The 23,324-nt window shown below is 48.2% G+C and overlaps 1 protein-coding gene across 6 annotated transcripts in view; it reads left to right on the forward strand.

Annotated features, from left to right (window-relative positions):
- The window catches only part of FAM219A (family with sequence similarity 219 member A), a 57,366-nt gene extending 34,080 nt beyond the window's left edge, over positions 1-23,286 (forward strand). For 2 of the 6 annotated variants that reach the window (XM_007470769.1, XM_007470770.1), the window contains exons 2-6: positions 17,614-17,713; positions 20,664-20,766; positions 21,021-21,101; positions 21,727-21,781; positions 22,336-23,286. In XM_007470769.1, the coding sequence (XP_007470831.1) occupies positions 17,614-17,713; positions 20,664-20,766; positions 21,021-21,101; positions 21,727-21,781; positions 22,336-22,491 (495 nt within the window). In that variant the 3' untranslated portion in view covers positions 22,492-23,286. Of the gene's footprint in view, positions 1-17,613; positions 17,714-20,663; positions 20,767-21,020; positions 21,102-21,726; positions 21,782-22,332 lie in introns of all 6 variants that reach the window. The other 4 variants (XM_007470772.1, XM_007470773.1, XM_007470768.1 and 1 more) reach the window with 3 other exon arrangements.
- The last annotated feature ends 38 nt before the right edge of the window (positions 23,287-23,324 follow it).

The raw sequence follows: 23,324 nt of genomic DNA on the forward strand, positions 1-23,324 counted from the left end.
AAGTTATAATATGAACAAGGCAGATTCCTACTGCCTATGAAGTTAGGCGTCCATATAGAAGACCAAAATACTCCTGGAAATGGTTATTCTGGGCTTCTTAGAAGCCCAGATGTGAGGCCTTGTAACTAACTTTCTGACTGCTACAAGGTTGTGGAGTGAAGAAAAAGCATTGTTCTCCTGCCAGGGGACATAGGAACTTTTTGGAGTTTCCTTTCTAATCGGAACCAAGATTTACAGAACAAGCATCCCTTTCACAGCAAAAAAATTCCAGCTTGTTGGGTTGTTTCAAATGCATCAAATGGCATAAAACATCCATTCAACCCTGGCAGCATTCATAGACCTATTTTTGTAAATAGCCAAACACAGTCCATCTTCTTTTTTTTTAAAATAAATTTATTTTATTTATTTATTTTTGGCTGTGTTGGGTCTTCGTTGCTGCACGCGGGCTTTGTATAGTTGCAGCGAGAGGGGACTACTCTTCATTGCAGTGCACGGGCTTCTCACTGCAGTGGCTTCTCTTGTTGTGGAGCACGGGCTCTAGGCGCGCGGGCTTCAGTAGTTGTGGCCCGCGGGCTTTGTTGCTCCATGGCATGTGGGATCTTCCTGGACCAGGGTTCGAACCCATGTCCCCTGCATTGGCAGGTGGATTCTTAACCACTGCACCACCAGGGGAAGTGCCTCTTCATCTTCTAAACATAATTTTTTTCAAAATGCAATAGGCCCGCAAAGTCAAGGTTTGTGTCTGACCTCACTGAATTTGCCAGTCCTCTGCCCTAGCGCAGCCCTGGCTTTCCTATACCTCAGTGCCCTGCCCGCTCACCCATGGGTTCTGGTGTTTGGATGCAGGAGACAGAATAACTAGGATCTACACCAACTGTAACTGTACCATTTCTTAACTTTTCTCACAGTGGAGACATGCAGTTTAGACTCTGTTACTGTATCTGATTAATAAGTAAGTCAAAAGACTCTTCAGTTTTACTGTTTATTTTTGCAGAAAAGTATTATTGAAGGTTTTAAAAGTGAGAAATCATGACCACTAAATAATCATGATCACTCAGAGTATAGGTTCTAAGATTGAGCCTCTGCTGGATGTTTGTGGTTGGTGGAGCAGGTGTTCCAGGTTCTAGAAAAATCTCAATGCAAGCTCTTCCTCTGGGAATCCCTCTGCTCTGGATTCCCAGGCTGCTCCTGTTAAGTCTCTGCAGGCTTCCTGCCCAAGGACTAGAAACCCAGGGTCTTTTTCTTTTTCCTAATTATTTATTTTTTATTTTTGGCCGCGTTGGGTCTTTGTTGCAGCACGTGGGCTTTGTCTAGTTGCAGTGAGCGGGGGCTACTCTTCTTTGCGGTGCACAGGCTTCTCATCGCGGTGGCTTCTCTTGTCGCGGAGCACGGGCTCTAGGCGCCCGGGCTTCAGTATTTGTGGCACGCAGCCTCAGTCGTTGTGGCTCGTGGGCTCTAGAGTGCAGGCTCAGTAGTTGTGGCGCACAGGCTTAGTTGCTCCGCGGCATGTGGGATCTTCCCAGACTAGGGCTCAAATCCATGCCCCCTGCATTGGCAGGTAGATTCTTAACCACTGCGCCACCAGGGAAGTCCCGAAACCGAGGGTCTTTGCTGCTTTTTTCCATCTTCTGGGGGGAATGACCCAAGGTAGTCAGGACTGTGGTGCAGCCAGAACTTGGGGCAACTGCACACCCCTCTGCTTGCTGTTATTTTGAGGTTGGCCAGACCCTGGTCAGAATCCCTTGCCTTCAGCCCACTCTTGCCCACACTTCCTAAGAAATAGCAGACCTGCCTTGATCTCTGGACCATGGCTGGACTTCTCTATTGAAGGGTTTCTCTCTGTGGGGAGTCTCAAGCCTGCCAAGGATCAAACCCATAATTGTTGAGAACAAAATTGTTTCTGCTGAAATGTCAGCAAACCGGAGAACGAACAGTATGTCTTGAGTTCTCTTTCTCGATGTCTTTGAACAGCTGGCCCCTCTCTGCTGGCTCTTTCCCCCAGCCTCAACCATCCTCCAGTTTCACATTTTCCTTCTCAAAACCTTGTCCTTCCCTGACGTCCATGACATCAGTTTCTCCTTGGTCCCCTGCCTCTCTGACCGCAGCTGTCAGTCTTCTTCTGCCCCCTACTTCAATTTTGGTGTTGGCCAAATTCTTTTCTCCAACCCTTCATATTTATAGACATGCATACACAAACCCCTGCCCAAAACAAAATCACTAAACTTACTCTTACTTCTGCTTCTCTGTCATTTGGTGGCATCACAATTCACCCAGGCACCTGAGTCAGGAAGAAACCTGGGAGTTATCCTTGCCTGTGTCTTTCCCTCAAACCCAGATCCAATCAGCCACTGAGCTCTGGCAGTTTGACCTCGACATGTTTTGCTCCTCCATCCCCTTTTCTCCAACCCCACTGACGCTGCCTTTTTCCAGCTTTTATCACCTCTTGCAATGCCTCTTATCTAGTGCCCTGCCTCTAGTTTAATCATTCCTTCTCATTCTCCCCACACTGCTCCCAGAGTGATCTGTCTCTATAAATCTGACGATGGGCTTAAAATCCTTCAATGCCTCCCATTATTTCCAGTTAAAGTCCAAAGCCCTGAACATGACTCACAAAGCCCTTCATGATTTTAAGCCTTCATCCCGTTCTAGTCTCATCACCTGCCACTTCACCCTCTAGCATTTAACACCCCAGCAAAATTGAGCTATATTCCTTTTGCCATATAGTCATATGTGTCTTCTTCCCCACTACTTTCTTTTCTTTTTTTGTTCTCTATTCCTTTCTTCATCTGGTTCACTTTACCTCACCCTTCATGCTTTAGCTTTCTTTGAAGAAGTCTTCCCTAGTTTCTAAGGGCGGGATAGATGCTTTTATCTTGTGTATCTAAAATACTCAATACAAACCTCTGTTCTAGCCCTTGGCATATTATTAAAATTATCTGCTTATTCATTTACCTTATTGGCCTATGAGCTCTTCATGGGCAAAGACCACATTATCTTTGTATCAGCAGCACCCAGCACAGTGCCTAGAATATAATGTAATAGAAAATGTGGGACCAGAACTGAATTAGTGGCTGAGACCTTTTTATTTCATTTTCTTGTACTGCCCTCTGCTTCTCTCTCGTGGGCTCAGCATTCACAGTTCCCAGTGCTTTTTCTTGCTTGCTGCTTCCTGCCAGTCTCTCTCTCTCCATCTTGAGTTATTGACTGCTTCAGTGGCTCTAATATTTTCTTCCTATGGAGAACTCATTGAGCAGAAGGCTGGTGATGAGAAAGCATGCATGCCATTTTCTAAAGAGGGGCTCCAAGTATCGGCTGAGCACTGGAGACATGATTAGACTAGTACCAGCCTTCAAAGTGCCTGCTTTGTAAGACCACAGTCCCACGGCTATGGAAGTTCTAGTGTGTTGTTAATCTCATGACTTTATCTGATGTCTCTGAGTAGGGGCTGGGATATTTTTAAATGAGCAAATTAGATTCAAATCCTAGTGCTACCACCTTCAAAGTGTGACTTTGAACGTATTGCTTTATACAACCTGGTTCTTCATTTTTAAAACAGGAATGATATTTACCTTACTTGGTCTTTTAGGAGGATTAAATGAGATAACATACATAAAGCATCTAGCACCATAGCTATACATATAGCAGGTGTCCAAGAGATCTTAAACAATTTGATAAATTCTAGAAGAACCACACCTGGGCTAAGTTGTTCTGAACAGCTCCCTGCCTGGGCCCAGCCAGAGCTCTTAGCAGAGCTGCCTCCCCAACATGAGCTTTGGGCAGTCTCTCTAATCTCCCCCACCAAGCCATCATGCTGTCTTCACACTAAGAATGTAACCAGATTAAGGCTGGGGCAGAGAGCTCTTTGAGGGGCTGCCTGTGCATGGTGTAGGTGTAGAGGGGCTGGCCTAGAGCCTTGCTATTCAAAGTGTGGTCCCTGTACTAAGAACACTGGTATCAGCTGGGAGCTTTTGTGAAATGTGTATACTCAGGCTCCACTCCAGACCTGCTGAATCAGAATCTGCATTTAAACAACATCCCCAGGTGATTTGTGTGCACATTAATGTTTAAGAAATACTACCCTAAATTTTATTCCCTGTTATCAGCGTACATAAAATTTTGGAAGCCACTGTCATTCAAGTGCACTAAAACTGAAAAAAAAAAAAAAAAAGAGGTACTATACTAGAGGTACACAGATAGGCTCAGCAGGTGTGAAAGGATGTAAGCTATACAGGTGTGTCAGAACTGTCTAGAAGAGATGAAGCCTGCTCGGGTGTCTTCAGAGCAAAAGAGGTGTTCCTCAGAGGTGTGAGCTCAGAGCTACAGGGGGTCTTTGAGTAGGTATTGGTTATTTGTCGTTTCAGGGTCCCTTCCTGTGGATGCCTCAGGAATGAGGTTGTACCCTTGAGTTATCCATTCAGTGTCACTGCACCAGCCAGGGAGTGACAGGTGGGCAGGGAAAGACTCTGTCCCACCTTGAGCCTGGGGAGCCCTCCAGCAGGGACCCCAAGACCTTCTAGCTTTGCAGATGAGTATTGTTTCCCTGGAAAGATGCATAACCAGCAACTGGCTGGCTTCACAGCTGAAAACTTGCCTTGAGCTTGTGCTAGTCTAGAATCTCCCCTTCCCCCTACTTTTCCACCACCAACTGGCCACTCGAAGAACTGACTTCTCTAGGGAAACTCAGATAGGGTTCATGAGCCTTTATGGCTCTTCTTCCCTTCTCTGACCTCCTCCACTTCTGAGCTGGGCCATGAGCTGCCAGGAGCCCTTAGCATTGACCTCCCTGCTGCACAAAGCAGGCCTGGTGAGGGTGACTGCTTGAGGCAGTGAGGGTTTGTTTCACCAGAGCTACCATATCTTTCTCTTAGGACTCTGAATCCCTATTTGCCTTCCCAATAAAAACACTTCCCAGCCTCCCACCTAGATCCTCTCGACCCTTCCCTGTGGGAGAGTTGTCTGTGCATCTCAGTGGTAAAGGAAAAGCCCCTGATGTACTCAACCCACTACATTTCTGTACTTGACCCACAGAAATGGGGTGGGCTGAGTGCCCTGTGGCAGAGTAGGGGTTGTACTAGCAGCAGCATTAAAAAGTAGTAAGAATACGGACTTCCCTCGTGGCTCAGTGGATAAGACTCCACGCTCCCAATGCAGGGGGCCCGGGTTCGATCCCTGGTCAGGGAACTAGATCCTACATGCATGCCACAACTAAGGGTTCACATGCCACAACTAAGGAGCCCACGTGCTGCAACTAAGGAGCTGGTGAGCCACAACTAAGGAGCCCACTGGCCACAACTAAGACCTGGTGCAATCAAATAAATATTTTTTAAAAAGAAGATTAAAAAAAGTAGTAAGAATAGAGTCCTAGTCCCAGGGCTAAGCCTCACCAGTCATTGCTCTAAACCCTCTTGCCAAAGTACCCATTGACCCAATAGCTGAGCCTTTGCTTTGATCAAGCTCCTTCCCAGGCCTGACCCTCTTTGTCAGGGAGGATAACAAACCTCCACTGCCATCACTCTCTCCTCTGTGCTCCTACCACCCTTCATGTAATCCTACCTCCCATGCTCCTCTCTCTGCATAAAATAGGCTAATTTGTGTGTCTGTCAACTCCCCACCTTTCAACTAAAGTCCTCTTGGCAAGAACCAGGTCTTGGTGTTTTTCCCTCCCCAAAATGCGTTGTGCCCTGCCTGCCCCTTGTTGGTCTTCAGTGAACATCAAGGTTTTTTTTTAACAAATTGGAAGCTCTCCAATGCTTAATTATTGGGATGACAAAAAGGAAAGAACAGGAGACTGCTCTGGCCAGAGAGCTGAGTTTTAGAACTGCAAGTTGTCTGTGTGAGCAGAAAGTGGTGCTTGCCAGGCATAATGGAGGTTAGAGAGTTAGAAGAGGATGAAAAGGAGAGGAAAGGCAGGGGCAGGAAATGCCACAGAGAGGAGCTATTTGATACCAGCCCTTAAGTCCATTGTCCATCGCAGTTGAGCAGCTCTTTACTCTTCCAAGGCCAGAGGAAAGGGATCAGAGATGGCAGCTCTGGGAAGGCATCCCATAGACTTTCAGACTACTACTTTGCTTTCTTGGGAAATCAAGGAGTGCAAAAGATTCAAGAACCAGTGCCGTCCCGGCTCACTCAGTCTCTTGAGTAATTGAAGCTTATCAAAAATCCTCAAGTGAGATTTGGAGCCAAGATCCAGATGAGATCCACAAGTATTCTGGGCTGAGACCAAATGTCAATGTTTGTTGACATTTCTCTTGCTTCAGCTTCCTACCATGTGCTGACTGGATGAAGGACCAATCTCAAGAACTCTCCAACCAAATGCCCTCTGTCAATTCCTTGGCAGCATCTCTCCTCAGTGTTCTGTGCCTCCTTCCTTACATTGGGGAACTAGAATCCACATCCTGGAAAGAAACTGAATGATCCTCTGGACCACATTCCTTAAAGCTTTAGTATCCCTGAACATCTGGTCCCGTTTTTTTCCCTCCTTTGGGCCCTGCCAGAACCCCAGATTCCCTTGCCTTGCCCCACTCCCTTGATTTTATTTTTTTAATAAATTTATTTATTTGGCTGCCTTGGGTCTTTGTTGCTATGCACAAGCTTTCTCTAGTTGCGGCGAGTGGGGGCTACTCTTCATTGTGGCGCGCAGGTCTCTCATTGCGGTGGCTTCTCTTGTTGCAGAGCACGGGCTCTAGAGCGTGGGCTTCAGTAGTTATGGCTTGCAGGCTCAGTAGTTGTGGTGCACGGGCTTAGTTGCTCCATGGCATGTGGGATCTTCCTGGACCAGGGCTCGAACCCATGTCCCGTGCATTGGCAGGTGGATTCTTAACCACTGTGCCACCAGGGAAGCCCTCCCTTGATTTTAGAATCATTTCTATGAAAGGTCTCATCTCCAAAGTCTGTGTTGGCTGAAACTGAATTAAAAAAGAGAAGGGACTGGGCTTCCCTGGTGGCACAGTGGTTGAGATTCCGCCTGCCGAGGCAGGGGAGACGGGGTCGTGCCCCGGTCCGGGAAGATCCCACATGCCGTGGAGCGGCTGGGCCCGTGAGCCATGGCCACTGAGCCTGCGCGTCCGGAGCCTGTGCTCCGCAACGGGAGAGGCCACAACAGTGAGAGGCTCGCGTACCGCAAAAAAAAAAAAGAGAAGGGACTGCTTCCTCTTCACTGACCACCCTCATCCCATCTTCTCCTTCTGCCTCAAGCCCTGCCAGTCAATCTTTTTTTTTTTCATTGTGGTAAAATATACATAACATAAAATTTACCATTTTAGCCATTGTTGATCTACTTTTTAAAGATCTTTACACCTTCCCCCCCTTTCTTCATTAAGTGAGATGGTCTTTCTTTCCCTAAAGAGGTTGAAATGGGAGCAGGTGAGGGGGAAGCAGGATTTGGGGCTCAAAAACCTTTCAGATCACAAGACTGTATAGGCCAAAACCTGTGTCTCTAGCTGGTCCAAGGAAAGAGAGGCTCCTCCTCAACATCTGGCTCAGAGGATGAGCTTGAGGATAGGGATGAAGGTCAGGGACTAGGCCAAGTCAAGCCTCCCAGAGGAACCAAGGTTTCTCAATTTCTGGCCCTGGCTCCTATCTCCTGGGTCACGAGGGTTGTCCCTATGACAACGTATAAGCCTATGCAGAGGCTTCCCCCATGCCGTAGCTGCTACAGTGGGTGTCCCTGAGTTGAGGCACTTGTCCTGTCTCCCAAACAAAGGCTTTTTGGTCATCGGGTTTCCAGGTGAGTAGAAATGGGAATGAATAGTAGAACATCAATCTAGGATAAGCAGTCCTAACCATGAAGAAGGCAAAGCAGGATTCTAAATCTTTTGAAAAACTCACTGGTCCCTTGTCTCCCCATTTAAAAAATGAATACAGTTCTTTGCCATCCCAGTACTAGCTTCGTATCTTTCACCATCCTTTTCTCTCCCTGTTTCTGAGTAGCTATTTTTGAAAACTCAGTAATGGGTAAGAGAGTAGGAACTGCCACTCTCTCTGGAATAACTCCAGAGCCATTTTGGTTAATTGGCTCACCCTAAGTCTGAAAGCAAGGGAGACTTACTCTGTGAGGTTTGCCTCCTGTCTCTGTAATTTCAGTCACAGTTCCTACAGCTGATGTGTTGGCACAGGCCAGGGACCAGCTGAACCATGGTGGCCAGCTACTAACTAGGCAGTACTGGTGCTCCACTTAGAGCCTTTCCCAAGCTGCAGTGTAATAGTCTTCTCTCCTTTTGTTCTTAATTGGTGGCCTCAAGTCAGGAGATTTTGTCTGGCAGATGATGCCCAGAGGAAATTCTATTCATTGAAAGAAGATTCCCCAGAGGGAACCAGGTAAATAAGGACTGGAGCAGAGCTCTCTTGAAAGATGATAGATAGATGTGATGACCTGAAATGCCTTGGTACACAGCAAAAAGTAAAATACTAAAAGGCCCGCTATAGCTCTTGGTCATGACTGGAGGCATTGTAAATTGGAACAATCCTTTGGGAAAGCAGTTTGGCAACATGTATCAAGAATCTTAAAAGCGCTCATGGTTTTTTACTTAGTAATTCTACTTTATTTAAGAAATCATGCTAAATGCAAATATATATGGATTTCAGTGTAGCATTATTTATAATAGTGAAAAAGTACAAACCACCTGAATGTCCAAAATAAATGAATGGTTAAAAAGTTATTGTACATCCCCTCTGTAGATATTATGCAGTCATTAAGCTGAGGGTTAAGAAAGCTATGTAAAAAAAAAGAAAGCTATTTAAAACTATGGAGAGTTGATCATGTCCTAATACTAATTTTTTTAAATACAGAATATAAGATACAGTGTGTTTTTCTTTAAATGTTGTTCTATGCCTATTTATTAGTTGGTACTTACTGATTACAGTAACAAAATCCAACTCAAGCTAGTATAAGCTAAAAAGGCAACTAGACAGTAAGGACACTAGATTTTCTCATTGTATCTAAGCACAGGCATGAGGTCAAACCTTAGAAGGGTAGGGCAAGTTCTAGAACCAGAACCTGAAACCTAGGGAAGACTTTCTCTGTCTCTTGTGTTTGCTTCTTTCTGAACATCAGCTTTATTCTTGTCTCCCTGCCCAATGGCCTTCTCTCCTACCTAATCTACAGTCTTGAGCTTTACATCTCCTCATCGTCCCACTTCCCAGTTCTGGGGGAGACTCTGATTGGCTCTGCCTGGTCTAAGCAAGGGCAAGACTACACAAAACCAACATGGTACCTAGAAGCCCACCCCTGTGACCGTGAGGACAAGAGAAACACCAGCTTCCAGAGAGGGAAACCCCCTAGTGTTGCTACTGTAGTATACACAGAAGACTCAAATACACTAGAACATTAACGAAGATTACCTCAAGGTGGTAAAACTCAAGGTGATTTTTTTAAAATTTTGGCATGTATTACTTTATAACAGAAAAATCTATTAAACTCACCATGGCTAAAGCTGTTACTAGCCATGGGGTTCTGCATTTTGGTTGTCCCAATGACAGCCACCACAAAGATACTAAAGCTTGGTGGTGCTTGTTTTTGGTAATGAATTCTATCCTAGGAGCTGTTTAAGGAAACAGAAAATCTTCAGTTACACATAGGACTAACTTGAGTTCTTGAACTCCAGCCCAGCCATAAGAATCCTTTCCACTTCTTTCTGGGGAACTTTGCTTTATCCCATGATGCTGTGCAGAAGTGTGGTGTGTGTGGAGAAAGTGTGCTCTCCTTCTCTACTACCAGCACCCAGTCCAGAGCTGAAAAGGAATGGACACTCAGTGTGTTGACTTTGTTTGAACTGAGTCTTCTTTTAGAGAAAAGCCTTGAAGATTGAGGGGATTTAGACTGGTAAGAGAGGCCTCCCTGAGCTCGACAGGATCCTCTGCCCCCTCTCCCAAATTCAGGCTTCACAGACTTCCCCAGCTCTTCTGTTCTTCTTCCCCTCTTTGTAAGAGCTACGAACAGTACTTGGAAAGACTGTCTCCCTTATGTTTCCCTGATTCTCCTTCAGATATCCCCCAAAAGACCTTATGCCTGAGAGAGGTTTTTGTCCTTCCCTATAAGTGGGGCCCCTAAGGGCCCACTTATGTGTCCTAAAAGGACTGAAGTCCTGGCCAATTGACTGGCAATTCAGGCAGCTCCTGGAGAAATCCTGGTGAAGGGGGAGATAGGGAATAAAAGTGGGAGCTGCCCAACAACTGGACTCAGGAAATGGGACTCAGGACTTCAGATCGTACCGCAGAGCAGGAACTGTCATTGGCCAAATAATTCTCTTTTTTTTCCCCACATCTTTATTGGAGTATAAATGCTTTACAATGTTGTGTTAGTTTCTGCTGTACAACAAAGTGAATCAGCTATATGTATACATATGTCCCCATATCCCCTCCGTCTTGAGCCTTCCTCCCACCCTCCCTATCCTATCCATCTAGGTCGTCACAAAGCACCGAGCTGATCTCCCTGGGCTATGCAGCAGCTTCCCACTAGCCATCCATTTCACATTTGGTAATGTATATATGTTAATTCTACTCTCTCAGTTCATCCCAGCTTCCCCTTCCCCCCACCCCATGCCCCCAAGTCCATTCTCTACATCTGCGTCTTTATTCCTGCCCTTCCACTAGGTTCATCAGTACCACTTTTTAAAGTTCCGTATATATGCGTTAGCATACGGTATTTGTTTTTCTCTTTCTGACTTACTTTACTCTGTATGACAGATTCTAGGTCCATCCACCCCACTACAAATAACTCAATTTCGTTCCGTTTTATGGCTGAGTAATATTCCATTGTATATATGTGCCACATCTTCTTTATCCATTCATCTGTTGATGGACATTTAGGTTGCTTCCATGTCCTGGCAATTGTAAATAGTGCTTCAATGAACATTGTGGTACATGTATCTTTTTGAATTATGGTTTTCTCGGGGTATATGATGTGCCCAGTAGTGGGATTTCTGGATCATATGGTAGTTCTATTTTTAGTTTTTTAAGGAACCTCCATACTGTTCTCCATAGTGGCTATATCAATTTACATTCCCACCAACAGTGCAAGAGGGTTCCCTTTTCTCCACACCCTCTCCAGTATTTATTGTTTGTAGATTTTTTGATGATGGCCATTCTGACCAGTGTGAAGTTGGCCAATTAATTCTCATGTTGAGATGTTGAGTCAGAGAGAGATGAATGCCTTAGAGGCTGAATGAACAGCCATCTGCAGGGAGGTAGAGAGATCTAACCAATGCCTAGACTGCTACTGAATATTCTTGGACTGGAGGTTAGGTTTCTGCCAAGCCATGGACATTGGATACAAAGGCATAGTGTTGCCTTTTTGGGATCTCCCTCTAAATACTGATGTCTAAACATGCTTATTACCACCCATTGCCAAGAGATGTTTTGGGGGAGTGGCATAACCCTGCAGGGGACCACAGCCCCAGGTAGCTTCTGAGCTGAACAAATTGTGACAGAAACAGAGTTCGTCTTTGATACCCTATCTTGCATCATCTACCTGTCAGAGAGTGGCCTGATCTCCAGATCTTTCCCTGTTTTTCCGTTTCCTTGTCAGCACTACCTTTCTTCCTGGCCCCGTTCCTGCTCTAATTCCTGCTTCCTGCTTTCACCCAGGGGAATTGAACAAGGTACAGACATGACTCTATTCCAGAGGTAGCCTTTCAGTATTTCATAACTCAGAACTGCCTCCACCAACTCCCTCCTAAAACTAGAGGAAAATTCATGTGTGTTAGGGGAAGAAAGGTTAGATAATGTTGGTGCAAGTGCTTTCCCTCTTCATATCTCATTCTAAATCCATTTCAATTTCCATCTTCCGGAAAATTAGTGCTTGAAGGTGAGGACAGAGGTTACCTTTCCTGTGGGAAAGTGAAAATTGAATCATGTCGTTTGAATCATCTGTGCTCAGTCCACAAGACAAAGGCAGAATTGTTCAGCACCACGGAGAGTACCTTTCATCCTGAAGATGAGATCAAGGGTGGATGAAAGATGAGGATTGTGTAGCTGGGACCCCCACCAGTCTGATCTCCTTCCACTCCTGGCTAGCCACCAAGTGTCCCTCTTTTCCTCAATCCCTTAGCATTCACCCCCTTCTTTACTTAACTAGGCTTTTAGGAATGAACTCCCTTAACTTTCCACCCACCTTTCTGCCTCCATGTTATCTGCATCCCCCACCCATCTTCACCTCCCTTCCATTTCAGCAAGGAGCCTTCCTCCTCTGGTCTGATTCTGGTTCCATCTTCTCTTGACTCCTCAAAGACCATGCTCCATCAAACATCTCCTTGTTGACCCAACTTCCTTCCCTTCAGTCTAGGACAGTGGTCAGGTGTTCTCTAGCTCCAAAGAATCCTTCAGCTCCAAAGCTCCCTCTGACAGTCATTCACTCTCATTCCTTCTCTTCTCAGTTTAGTTCCTTGAAAAAATAGCCTGTGTTCACTGTCTCGACTTCCTCATCTCCTATTCCCTCCTACATCCCCTGTAATCTGGGCTCTGTTCTTACCATTCAACCAAAACTCTGTTTGCTGAGGCCACCTGTGACTTCCTTATTTCTAAATATTGCCTTTGTCTTATGGACTCATGTGTTTATTTGACCCTGTTGATTTCTTCCACCTTGAAACTACTTGAAGGTCTCCCTAGATCTTTTTCTACATCTCGTCTTTCTGCTCCTACTCAGTCTTCTTCTTCCACTCATTCCCTAAGATTGGATGCTCCTCAGGACTCCATTCTTGGCTCCTGTCTCTTTTCACTGTGCTCATTCTCCCTGAGAAGACTTATTCTCCTCTGCGGGCTTCCATCACCACCAGTCCACATCTCTTTCCTGAGATCCCAAACCTCAGTTCCTACTGACTAATGATGCCATCTAAGTGTCCAAAAGGCACTTCAAGGCTCAACATGTCCCATACTGAGCTCATCTAATTTTCCCTGAGTGTAGTTATGCCTTCTCCTGCATTGTCTGTTTTAGTAATTAGTGCCCCTTTCCCAATTACTCCAAACAGAAAACTAGGAATGTCTGGACTCCTTCTTCTACATCTTATCTCTAAAGTCTGCCACTCTACCCTCTTTAACATCCTCCTTTCTGGCCTTTTATCTTCTGCTTCTGTTTAGTTCAGGTCCCTGTCATCTCCTGCTGGCACTGTTGCAGTAGTTTTCTGACCTTCAGTCTCATTCCCTTCCCCTCCATCTTCTATATGGCTATGAGAGGGTCCTTCTCCACCTCAAATCTGATCATGTTACTCCGCCACTCAAGGCTTCACTGGCTTCCCCATCATATTCTTTTTTTTTTTTTTTTTGCCGTACGCGGGCCTCTCACTGTTGTGGCCCCTCCCGCTGCGGAGCGCAGGCTCCGCAGCCATGGCTCACGGGCCCAGCCGCTCCGCGGCATGTGGGATCTTCCCGGACCGGGGCACGAACCCGTGTCCCCTGCATCGGCAGGCGGACTCTCAACCACTGAGCCACCAGGGAAGCCCTCCCCATCATATTCTGAGTAAAGAACAAAATCAAGACCCATCCTCTCCTGCAGTCTGAGCCCTCCTGGCCCCACAACTTTATTTCCTGCCACTTTTCATCATGCCTTCTAGATTTCAACTATAGCAAAATACTGTTCCTTGAATATGCAATGCTAGTTTCAGGCTTCTGAGCCTTTGCAGATGTTCCCTGAACATCCTTCCTCCTTCCTCTTAAGCTAACTGGTGAACTGATGTTTTGAGATCTTTTCAAGTGACTTCCTCTGTGAAGTTTTCTCTGACTACTTTGTTCCTTTCCCTCTACTTTTATGGCCCTTGTTACATTTACTGATAATTACTGGGAGTTCCTCAAGGATGGGCCTAGTTCTGTTTATCTTTATGAGTCCGAGGCCTACCACTGTTAAATAAGTGAGAGAAATGCAGCATAATGAAGTGAGGCGAGAGAGAAGACAGAATGCCCCCTGATCAGGCCCCTCCTCACTCTGTGGAGAGAGCATCTATTCCGCAGACACCTTCATACATAAGCCAGGCCCCAACATGTGTGGTGCCAGGGCTGCTGCTGTGGATCAGTCACTGCCAGGGCACATTGTTCATGATTGTGTGGGTCCCATGGAGCCTGTACTAATAAAAACTTTATAGCTAGCACAAATGTAGTGCTCAGTATGTAGTATACTAACTACTATTCTAAATGCTTACATATTAAGCACTAGATTACATAGTATCACTTTATCCTCACAGAAACCTTTGACTTAGGTATTAGTATTAGTCCCACTCTACAGATGAGGAAACTAAATCCCAGATCACACAGCTAGTAAACGGAGGAGCCAGGGTTTTCTTTTTTAAAGAGGGATCTTTTTTTTTTAACTTTAGAGGATTTTTAACTTTTTAAAAACATTTATCTAGGCTGCACCAAGTCTTAGTTGTGGCATGTGGGATCTTTGTTGCGGCATGAGAGATCTTTAGTTGCAGCATGCGGACTTCTTAGTTGCAGCATGTGGACTCTTAGTTGCAGCATGCATTGCAGGATCTAGTTCCCTGACCAGGGATCGAACCCGGGCTCCCTGCATCGGGAGCGCAGAGTCTTATCCACTGGATCACCAGGGAAGTCCCCAGGATTTTTTAAAAGAATAGTCTAAACTGGTCTCCCTGTATTGTTTTCTCCGTTTTCCTGTAAATTTAATAAGTTCTATAGTAAAGCATTTTTAAAAGATTTGACTAAATCAATGTGTTTTAAACCCCTCCCCCACCCTTTTTTAAAAAGCAATAAAAACCCTTTCTTCAACCAAAACCTTGCAGAAAGGCTGATATGTAAATGAAATCAAAACGGATCTATTCTGGTTGAAGGCAAGCCGGATCCCCTCCTATTACTTTCCTCTCTCACTCAGCCCTGCCCAAGGCACAAGTTTCAGGAAACACAGTTGAATGAAAAGCACTGGACCAGACTAACTCTTAAAGATTCTTCTGGCACTTTTTCCTTCCTCCAGTTATACTGGCTTTGCATTGGCCATTAGCCTATATATTCTGTCCCAGAAACAGTGAGATTGAGCTATTAATCATCTCTGTAGTCTTTGGAGAATTTGTTTGCAGGGTTGTAGAAACATAGGTTGCTGTTAGAGATGCATTTCAATGTCTGTCTCTGCTGAGTGTTTATTAATAATCTTGCTAATCGCCACTCTAGTTCCTGGATCTAGCTAACTCCTGTCAGGTGTCCTTGGGGGGCATTTTAAATTCTCCCTGACTTCTTGGAGCCAGATGCTTCCTTCTGCCTGGATTCCTCTCTGATACTTATATTCATGAATATTTCACATTTAATCTCCCTGATTACATTTCCATGTGATGGTCATGGTGCACTGGCTGCATGTCTCAGGAAAGACATACAGGAAGCCCATAGTAAAGGCTTGAGTTTGCAGGCACAGTGCCAGAGATCTTTGTTCCTGCCACTAAGATGGCCTTCTATCATGGACAATGACGGGGAGATGCTGAATGATGAGTTTGCATGGGACCTCTCAGTCTAGGGCTTTGCACCCTGGCTCTTGACCCAAAGGGACTGGCAGTTTCCCTCAAGGATCAAATGCCACTAGGACCTGCCCAGTGGCTGCAGGGACCACACATGTGTCCCTGTGACCAGAGTTGCTCAACAGCTTCCCAGCCCCCCGTCCTTCCTGCACCATCTCCCTCCAGTGTTGCTACCTAGTACTTCCAGCCTGAGAAAAGAAACTCTGATGAACTCATCTGCACTGAGGAGGGAAAGTTAGCCCCAAATGCCTGAGAGCCTGAGTTCTTAAAGTTAGCTATTGGAGGAGGCAGGGATGATGGTCAAAGAGGCAAGATGAGCTAAAGGGCGTAGTGTCCTGGAAGCCAGGGGAGGAAACCATTTCCAAATGGATGTGGTATGTGTGACATGTGACAAATGCTACAGAAAAAGTAGAGGAAATTGGAAATCTGCCACCGCTTCCCTGGTAGGGCTCCACAGGCACGTTTATGGGTTTTACCCTTTGAGAAGCCCGCCCTCAGGCTGCTTTGGGAGTGAGCCTTCCCTGCACCCTAGAGCTCAGCCATCAGGTCTCCACGTTCCCTACAGGCAGCACTTGCGAGGCTGCTTTGGCCACAGAGAGGCATGTAAGGGCCACTAGAGGCCTCCTGCTCCAGGGCTGCAGGGGATAGATGCTGCCAGTAATCAGTCTCCCGAGAAGGAGCTGAGCCAGGGAGGCAGAGGATGAGGGACTTGGAAAGACTGTGGCATGGGAAGTTGCCTGGGATGCAGGCACTGCAGCTCCCCGCCCCGCCTCACACCTGTTCTACCTTCCTGTCCCATCCCCCTCAAGGACAGCTAAGGATGGAAATCGAAGCAGAGGACACAGGCCCAGGTTCTGCCCTCGGGAACTCACAAAGCACTATGGCAACACAGCCCACCCTGGGCCTTGCACTCTGGATGGCCTAAGGAAACATAGACAAGGCCAGGATTTCCCTCCCAAACATTCTAGACTTTTCCCTTTTCCCTTAGTGACAAGCGTGTTTTCATCCCCACTGCTTCATTCTAAAGGGAACAGAAATCACCCTAATGGCTATATACCCTTCCCTTGATGGGTCACCAGAAGCCACTCAGATCCCCGGGCCTGGAGCATTCTGCCTGCCTATCTGCCTGCGCTCCCTGTCCCCAGAGGCAGAGCAGGCACAGCCCTGGATCCTCTCTGCAATCCTTAGACCTTAGGCATACCACTCTGTGACCCTAGGCGGATGGTTAGGGTGGCAGCACCTGTATCAATGGTTGGTCATCAGTTTCTCAGGGAGAATGTGAATGGCTCCAGCCCCTTCCAACTGACTGAGGCAGGGTGGGCCAAGGCCCTGGATCTTGTAGCAGAGATTTGGGGTGTTTGGGAGGGAATAGTGAGGCTAGAGTAGGACTCTGGGCAGCATGGCGCCCATCGCAATGGGAAGAAGTCAGTAAGGAGGGCAGTGAGGGAGATCGAAACAGTTGCAGACCCTGGACGATGCACAGGATGCATGCTTTCCTACCTTCCTTGTCATCTGTAGCGTCAAGCCCTGTGTGGGCAACACAGGGCTAACTGGCCACCAGCTGATTTGTCATTATTTGTCTTCTCACCTACCATTCCCAGCCAACCATTTAGGTTCTCGCAGGAGACACTCTTTAGGACTCATCTGTGAAATGGAGAAGTCCTCATTAGAACTGCTGTGGCTGCAGCCTTGAAGTCTAGCCTGGCTTGGACAGTCAGTTCTCTGGATCCTGTGAAGGGATCATTCAGTGCTAGGGGGAAACAGAGGGAGAAGGCCTGTCTCAGGGAGCACCTACCCTGACTTAAACTCACAGGAATCTAGAAAGACCTTTCCAAACAAGTACGTAGGAAGGGCCCTGAGGAGCAGGGCAACGAGTTTGGGAGGTTGGAGAAGGTGGTCCTTTGGGTTTAAGGAATTGCGGTAGGCTTCCTGGGGGAGGTGGATCACACAGGACTTAAAAGATAGACACCCAGGTGTGTGTAAGTAGGGCTGAGAGCCTTGGCTCTTCCACCCAGCTCAGTGTCTTCCTCCTGTGGTAGATGGGTCTGTCCCTCCCTCCCTGAATACCCTGCCTGCTGCCAGGGAAAAATACCTCCAGAGGACAGGTGAGAGCAGCCCACTGTGTTCACTTCCTAACAGCTCCCTATCTCTCTGCTTTCTCCCCCAGGACCCAGCCGCCGCCTCCATCTCAGACGGAGACTGTGACGCCCGGGAGGGTGAGTCAGTAGCCATGAATTACAAACCATCCCCGCTCCAAGTGAAGCTGGGTGAGTGTGTCTGGGGGGTGAGGGAAACGTGGGGAGTGGACAGACAAGGTGCTCTGGGCTGGGTCTACAATGAGGTACCACAAACAAACCAACTCAGGCTAGCTGATTCCAAGACTCCAGCCACCAAGTCATTGGCACCGCCAGGCACCTTATCTCCTGCAAGGCCAAGAGGGAAATTACAGTTCTCTACAGGAGCCCAGAACTCTAGAGGCATCTCTGAGGCCAAGAAGGCTCCAGGTATTCCAGGGGATAGCTGCAGGGGTGAAAGCATGGAACTCCAGAGAGTGGGTTGGCAGTCCCATCAAACACTGGACCAGGCCAAGAGGAAGCTGCCTTAGAGGTGGGGTGTCAGTTGCTGTGTCTGAGGGGTAGAAAGGAATGAGGCTCCCAAAGCCTAGAAGCTGAGCCCCTCTCCCCATTCCTATGTCAGCCTATCTGGAGATCTCAGGATCTCATAGGCTCCTGTTTGGGGGAGCTTTCCCATAGTTTCTTAATAAACCCAAATCTCTCCCCCACTTTCCAGGGTCACCTTTCCCTTGGGGGTTTATCTCACGTCCACTCCAAAGTCAGTTTATGCTGCAGCCTGCTCCTTTGAAGTCACATGTCTCCCAACCATTGCCCAGACCTCCTGCAGCTGCTGCTGTCACTTCACCCTATGCCGAACACTGCGTCTCTCCCTTCAGGGACCAGTTTCACTCACCCAAGGCTGCCATGCGTAACAGGCTTGTAATTAATAATTTGCCTTCGGGAATTCCCTAGCGGTCCAGTGGTTAGAACTCCGTGCTTCCACTGCCAAGGGCCTGGGTTTGATCCCTGGTCAGGGAACTAAGATCCCGCAAGCCACAAGGTGCGGCCAAAAATAAATAAATATAAAAATAAAAAAATAAAAATTTGTTTTCACGAAGAGAAGTTATAACATAGTGCATCCAGGAAAGAGTTTAACAATTAAATACAGGCTGTCACTATCCTTCAAAACTTCTCTGCCATCCCTGCCACCCTCCTGCCCATCTTTCTCCTCAGGTTCCAGCTGCCCATCAAATACTGGACCCCTCCTTAGTCCTGAGAACCCTTTCCCATCTGTTCTAAAACATTCTCCCTCTGCAGCTGCCAGGGCTCCTTTTCACAGAGTCCTGTTATGTTATTCAGCTTTTTGTTAACCTTGTTTTTCTCCTTCCAGACCAAATCCGGGGAGCCCCTCAGGCTGTTTTTCTAAACAAGAGAGCAGTCCTCTCAGTGGAATTTGTTCATTGTCCCAGGACACCAAACTCAAACTGTTTTTGAGCAGCCAGTTTTATTTGCTTATTATTGTTTAATTTAACAATACAAATATTTTAACAAGTATAACTTCTCCTTTACTCTCGCCTGTCATATTCTACTCCCCAGAGATCATCATTCCAAGCGTTTTTTAGTTTTTTCATTTTATTTTTTATTTTAACACAAGTGGTATCATACTGTACATATTTTCTGAAACTTTTTTTGTTTTTGTTTTTGTTTTCCACTTAATGTCTTAGAACCCCTTCCAATATCAGTATATAGAGAATGACTTCATTCTTTTAAATGTTGCATAGTAGTCTGTAGTTTGGTTTTCCCAGTTTATTGTTAGCATTTTTTCAGTTTCAAACAATTCCAACATGCTTTTAAAATAACACTTAAGAAATAAAATAAAAAATAAAATAAATAAAATAAAATGACACTCTTTTGTCCTGCCCATTACATTACCACCAAAGCTCCTCTAGAAAATTCACAACCTCGTCCCAGTTGCACTGAGGAAAATCCCCACCAGGAACTTTAAGGCGAATTTCACCCCCTAGAGGCTTGGGGTGGTAATGGCAGGTGCTGCCTGCTGGAAAGGAGGTGGAGGCAGGTTTGAGGGAGTTAGGTGAGCAGTGGCAAAGAAAGAGGGTTAGAGACTGGGAGATGAGAGACACGGAAACATGGAGGTCGAGGAAATTCCAGAGTCACAGTAGCTGGAAATGCCCATCCCATCCTTCCTCTCTGGAGCTTGTCGTTATTTTATGAGAGCTTTCCCCTGGCAGTCCTTTTTCCTACATCGGGGCTGAAATGACAAGGAGGAATGGGTAGCCAGGTCTCCTCTAGGGCCCAGGCAGCAACTGGTTACTGGTAACAGGGCCACACATGAGGCAATGGGTCACCTGGTTGCCAGCCCCATGAATCTGGTAGGCTATGGAGCCTCAGAGAACTCAGAGGCTGACAGATGAGTCAGAAGTAGTCTAGGCAGAGGGGCTCCCCCAGCCTCCTGCCCCTTACCCTGCCAGCCCCATCTGCCCCTCCCACTCTACAATCTTCAGTGGCTTCTTTTCCTTCTGCATTAATCCCTAACTCGTCTGTTTGGCATTGAAGACCTTCATGCTCTGAGTCTGTAATCAGAGGGAGCCCCCAGCCCCTTAGCACAGGACCTGAGACATGACTGGTGACACAGATGTTTGCTGAATAAATAAATGACTGAATAAATGTATCCTACTTTTCTAAACTGACCTCCCTCCATCTTCACCCCTCCATCCCATCCACATCCACACTTATTACATTCAACTTCTAAGTGCATTTTTCTGTACACTCTCCCTCCTTACTAGAATGCCCTCCTCTCTCCATCTCAAGGTGTCACCTGCAGGAAGCCCTGCCATCCTTCTGCTCTATGTTTCCTGCTCCAACCTTTCTCTGGAATCAAGCACACACTAGCTGCCCAACTTGGGAGTACAGCTCCTGGAAGACAGGGGTCAGCCTCCTCATGTTGCCCCCTCACTATCTGCCTCAGGTTGTGCAGAGCCAAGTACTGTCTCTCCCGAGCAGCAGGGCCTGGAGTTGGATCCCTGCCTCAGCTCTTAGAGAAGCAAGGGGTTTCACCATGGAGGCCCAGCCCAGGCTGCCCCGAACAGTAAGGCAGGGTGCCCCTGGGGGCAGGACACAGCTTCCTTCCCGTGTTCCCCTGCAGAGAAGCAGCGGGAGCTGGCCCGGAAGGGCTCCCTGAAGAATGGCAGCATGGGGAGCCCCGTCAACCAGCAACCCAAGAAGAACAATGTCATGGCCCGGACAAGGTAGAGGCCCCGCCCCCACCCCGCTCCACCCTACCAGGGCCCTGCCAGCCAGCACCTATCTCTGCTGGTTCTGAGCCTCCTGTCTTCCCTCCCTCCTCAGGCCCAGCTCCTCTCTGAGAGGAGAGGGCCTCCCAGGATCCAAGGTGGCGAGGGTGGCGTAGGGGTGAGGGAGGTGGTCGGCACGGCCTAACCCAGTTCCTTGCCAGGCTTGTGTGCTTCAGTTGCCAATCCAGTCCCCACAATTCTCCACCCAGGCTGGTCGTCCCCAATAAAGGCTACTCCTCGCTTGACCAGAGCCCAGACGAGAAGCCACTGGTAGCCCTTGACACGGACAGGTGTGTACAGAGACATTGGGGCAGCCGGGCAAGCCACAGCAGCCTGTGCAAACACACAAGTGGGCTGTACAGGACGTACTTGCTATATTGTCAGAATTGGGGTGTTCCTCAGCTGGGAGCTCTCCAAATGTGAACCCCCGCAAGGAATGGAACTTTTTACCTGGAGGTGGGGGAGAGCAGAGAGAGGAAAAGGCAACTATGCAATCTGCTGCTGTCCTGGGATAGCTGATCCAATGGCTGCCCCTAAAATGGGCCCTGATGCCTTGCATGGCGCCCTGCCCCCTCTGAGGAAGGCGCCCTACTGCTGGGAACACACCTGGCTAGATCTGGACTTTGGGAAAACCCAACAAACCAGGGTAATTTGAGCCTAGAAAAAAAAGGAGGGAGGGCTCTGGGGAATTTAGGGGGCTAAGGGGGGCAATTAATTTAGAAGGGTGGAGCTAGGGAACCTGTCTTGAAACTGCATTCGCACAGCAAGCACCGTTTTTACTGAGACTGTGCTGTTTATTTGGAAGTGTCGGGGAGGGGTGAGGTATTGACCGATGGCGGTGGGGGGAGGTAAAGAGAGTTTTCTATTTAATATCTGGGAGTCACTTCCTCTCTGTCTTCTTTCCCCTGCGGCCAGTGATGATGACTTTGACATGTCCAGATATTCCTCCTCTGGCTACTCCTCTGCTGAGGTGAGGCCCCATCCCTTCCCATCCTAAACACACGTAAGCAGGCCCACCTCCAAGAGAAGGGGTGGGGCCAACGCCAAGTCATACCCTGAGAGGAGCAGTGGGCAAAGCTAGGCGGAGCCCATGGGGAGGCGGGGCCTGGGATAAGATCTGGCTGGAAAGAAAGGTGAGGCCTTGGACTCCGCCTCTAGTGCCTGGAGCCCAGGGTTAGGGACGAGGCTGGGACCCGGGTTGGAACAGGAACAGGGCCCTTACCTAGACGACACCTTACAGGAGTGGGCCTGAAATGAGGGCAGGGCCCGAATAGAGGCAGGACCTAAGGTGGGAAGTTGCCCTTAGAATGGGGTGCGGTGTGTAGCGGGGCGGGGCCCCAGGGGGACGTGCTTGTAAGGGAGGCCAGAACCTAGGCTGGGGCCGAGGAGGTGCAAAGCCTGGGGTTTTGGAGAGACCTGGGATGCAACAGGTTGGGCGCCGATGGCCTGGGCATGTGGCCCCAGCCCTGCGTGGTGCCCCCACATGGTCCCGAGCCTGACCTCCCTTCCCTTTGCCTACAGCAGATCAACCAAGATTTGAACATCCAGCTGCTGAAGGACGGCTACCGGTTAGACGAGATCCCCGACGATGAGGACCTGGACCTCATCCCCCCCAAGTCCGTGAACCCCACCTGCATGTGCTGCCAGGCCACGTCCTCCACCGCCTGCCACATTCAGTAGCTGGCGGGGCCGCTGCGGCCGGCCGGGGTGGGGCCGCCGGGGGCCAGGTTGGACCAGGCAGGGGCCAACCCCTCCCCAGCTCGTCCACCTGCCCCCGGCCCCCGCGCACCCTACAGCCGCCAACCTCGTAACAGTCATTGCTTCCTCCTATGGTAGGACGTGTACCTCTGTGTGTTCATGGAGCCGGAGAAACCAAAACCGGGTCTCTCTCCACCCCCGGGAGTGCTGAGGAGGGGAGGGGGCGGTTTGTTCAGTTACTTGGGGGACCTCACCCAGCATCCTGCCCCCTCCCCAAAGCTGCAGCCCAGTAGAGGAAAGGGGTGACTGGACTGCAGGGAGGCCAACAGTAATGAGTAGGGGAGGGATCACAAAGCCAGGGGTTTGGACCCACCCACGTGAAGCCATGAATCCCCCAGCACCAGCCAAGGAAAGGGGCTGGGAAGGAGAAAGGCCCAGGGCAGTAGGGGCAGGGCCCAGCCCTTTAGAGCCGCCTCCACATGCCCCCCTGCTGGCCCATGTACCATCTGCGTTTCTACCCTCATCTCTAGATGGGAAGCCTGACAAAGCTGCCCAGTGGGATATTGTCCCCCACCCCTTGGGGATCACTGCCTTCTTTCTCCTCTTTGCCTCATTCACCCCCTTCCTTGCTCTCTGGATTTTGTGGAGGATGAGGTGGGCGTTACAGACAGCCAGAGTTTAGGGTGGTATGATCTGCCCGCACCTACCCCTAACTAATGCATCTGTCTCTCTGTGCCCTGCCTCATCGCCCCACCCAACACACACACACACACACACACACACACACACACACACACACACACACACACACACAC

Source organism: Lipotes vexillifer, unplaced genomic scaffold, assembly GCF_000442215.2.
Source record: "Lipotes vexillifer unplaced genomic scaffold, Lipotes_vexillifer_v1.1 scaffold2225, whole genome shotgun sequence".
Taxonomy (NCBI): Eukaryota; Metazoa; Chordata; class Mammalia; order Artiodactyla; family Lipotidae; genus Lipotes; species Lipotes vexillifer.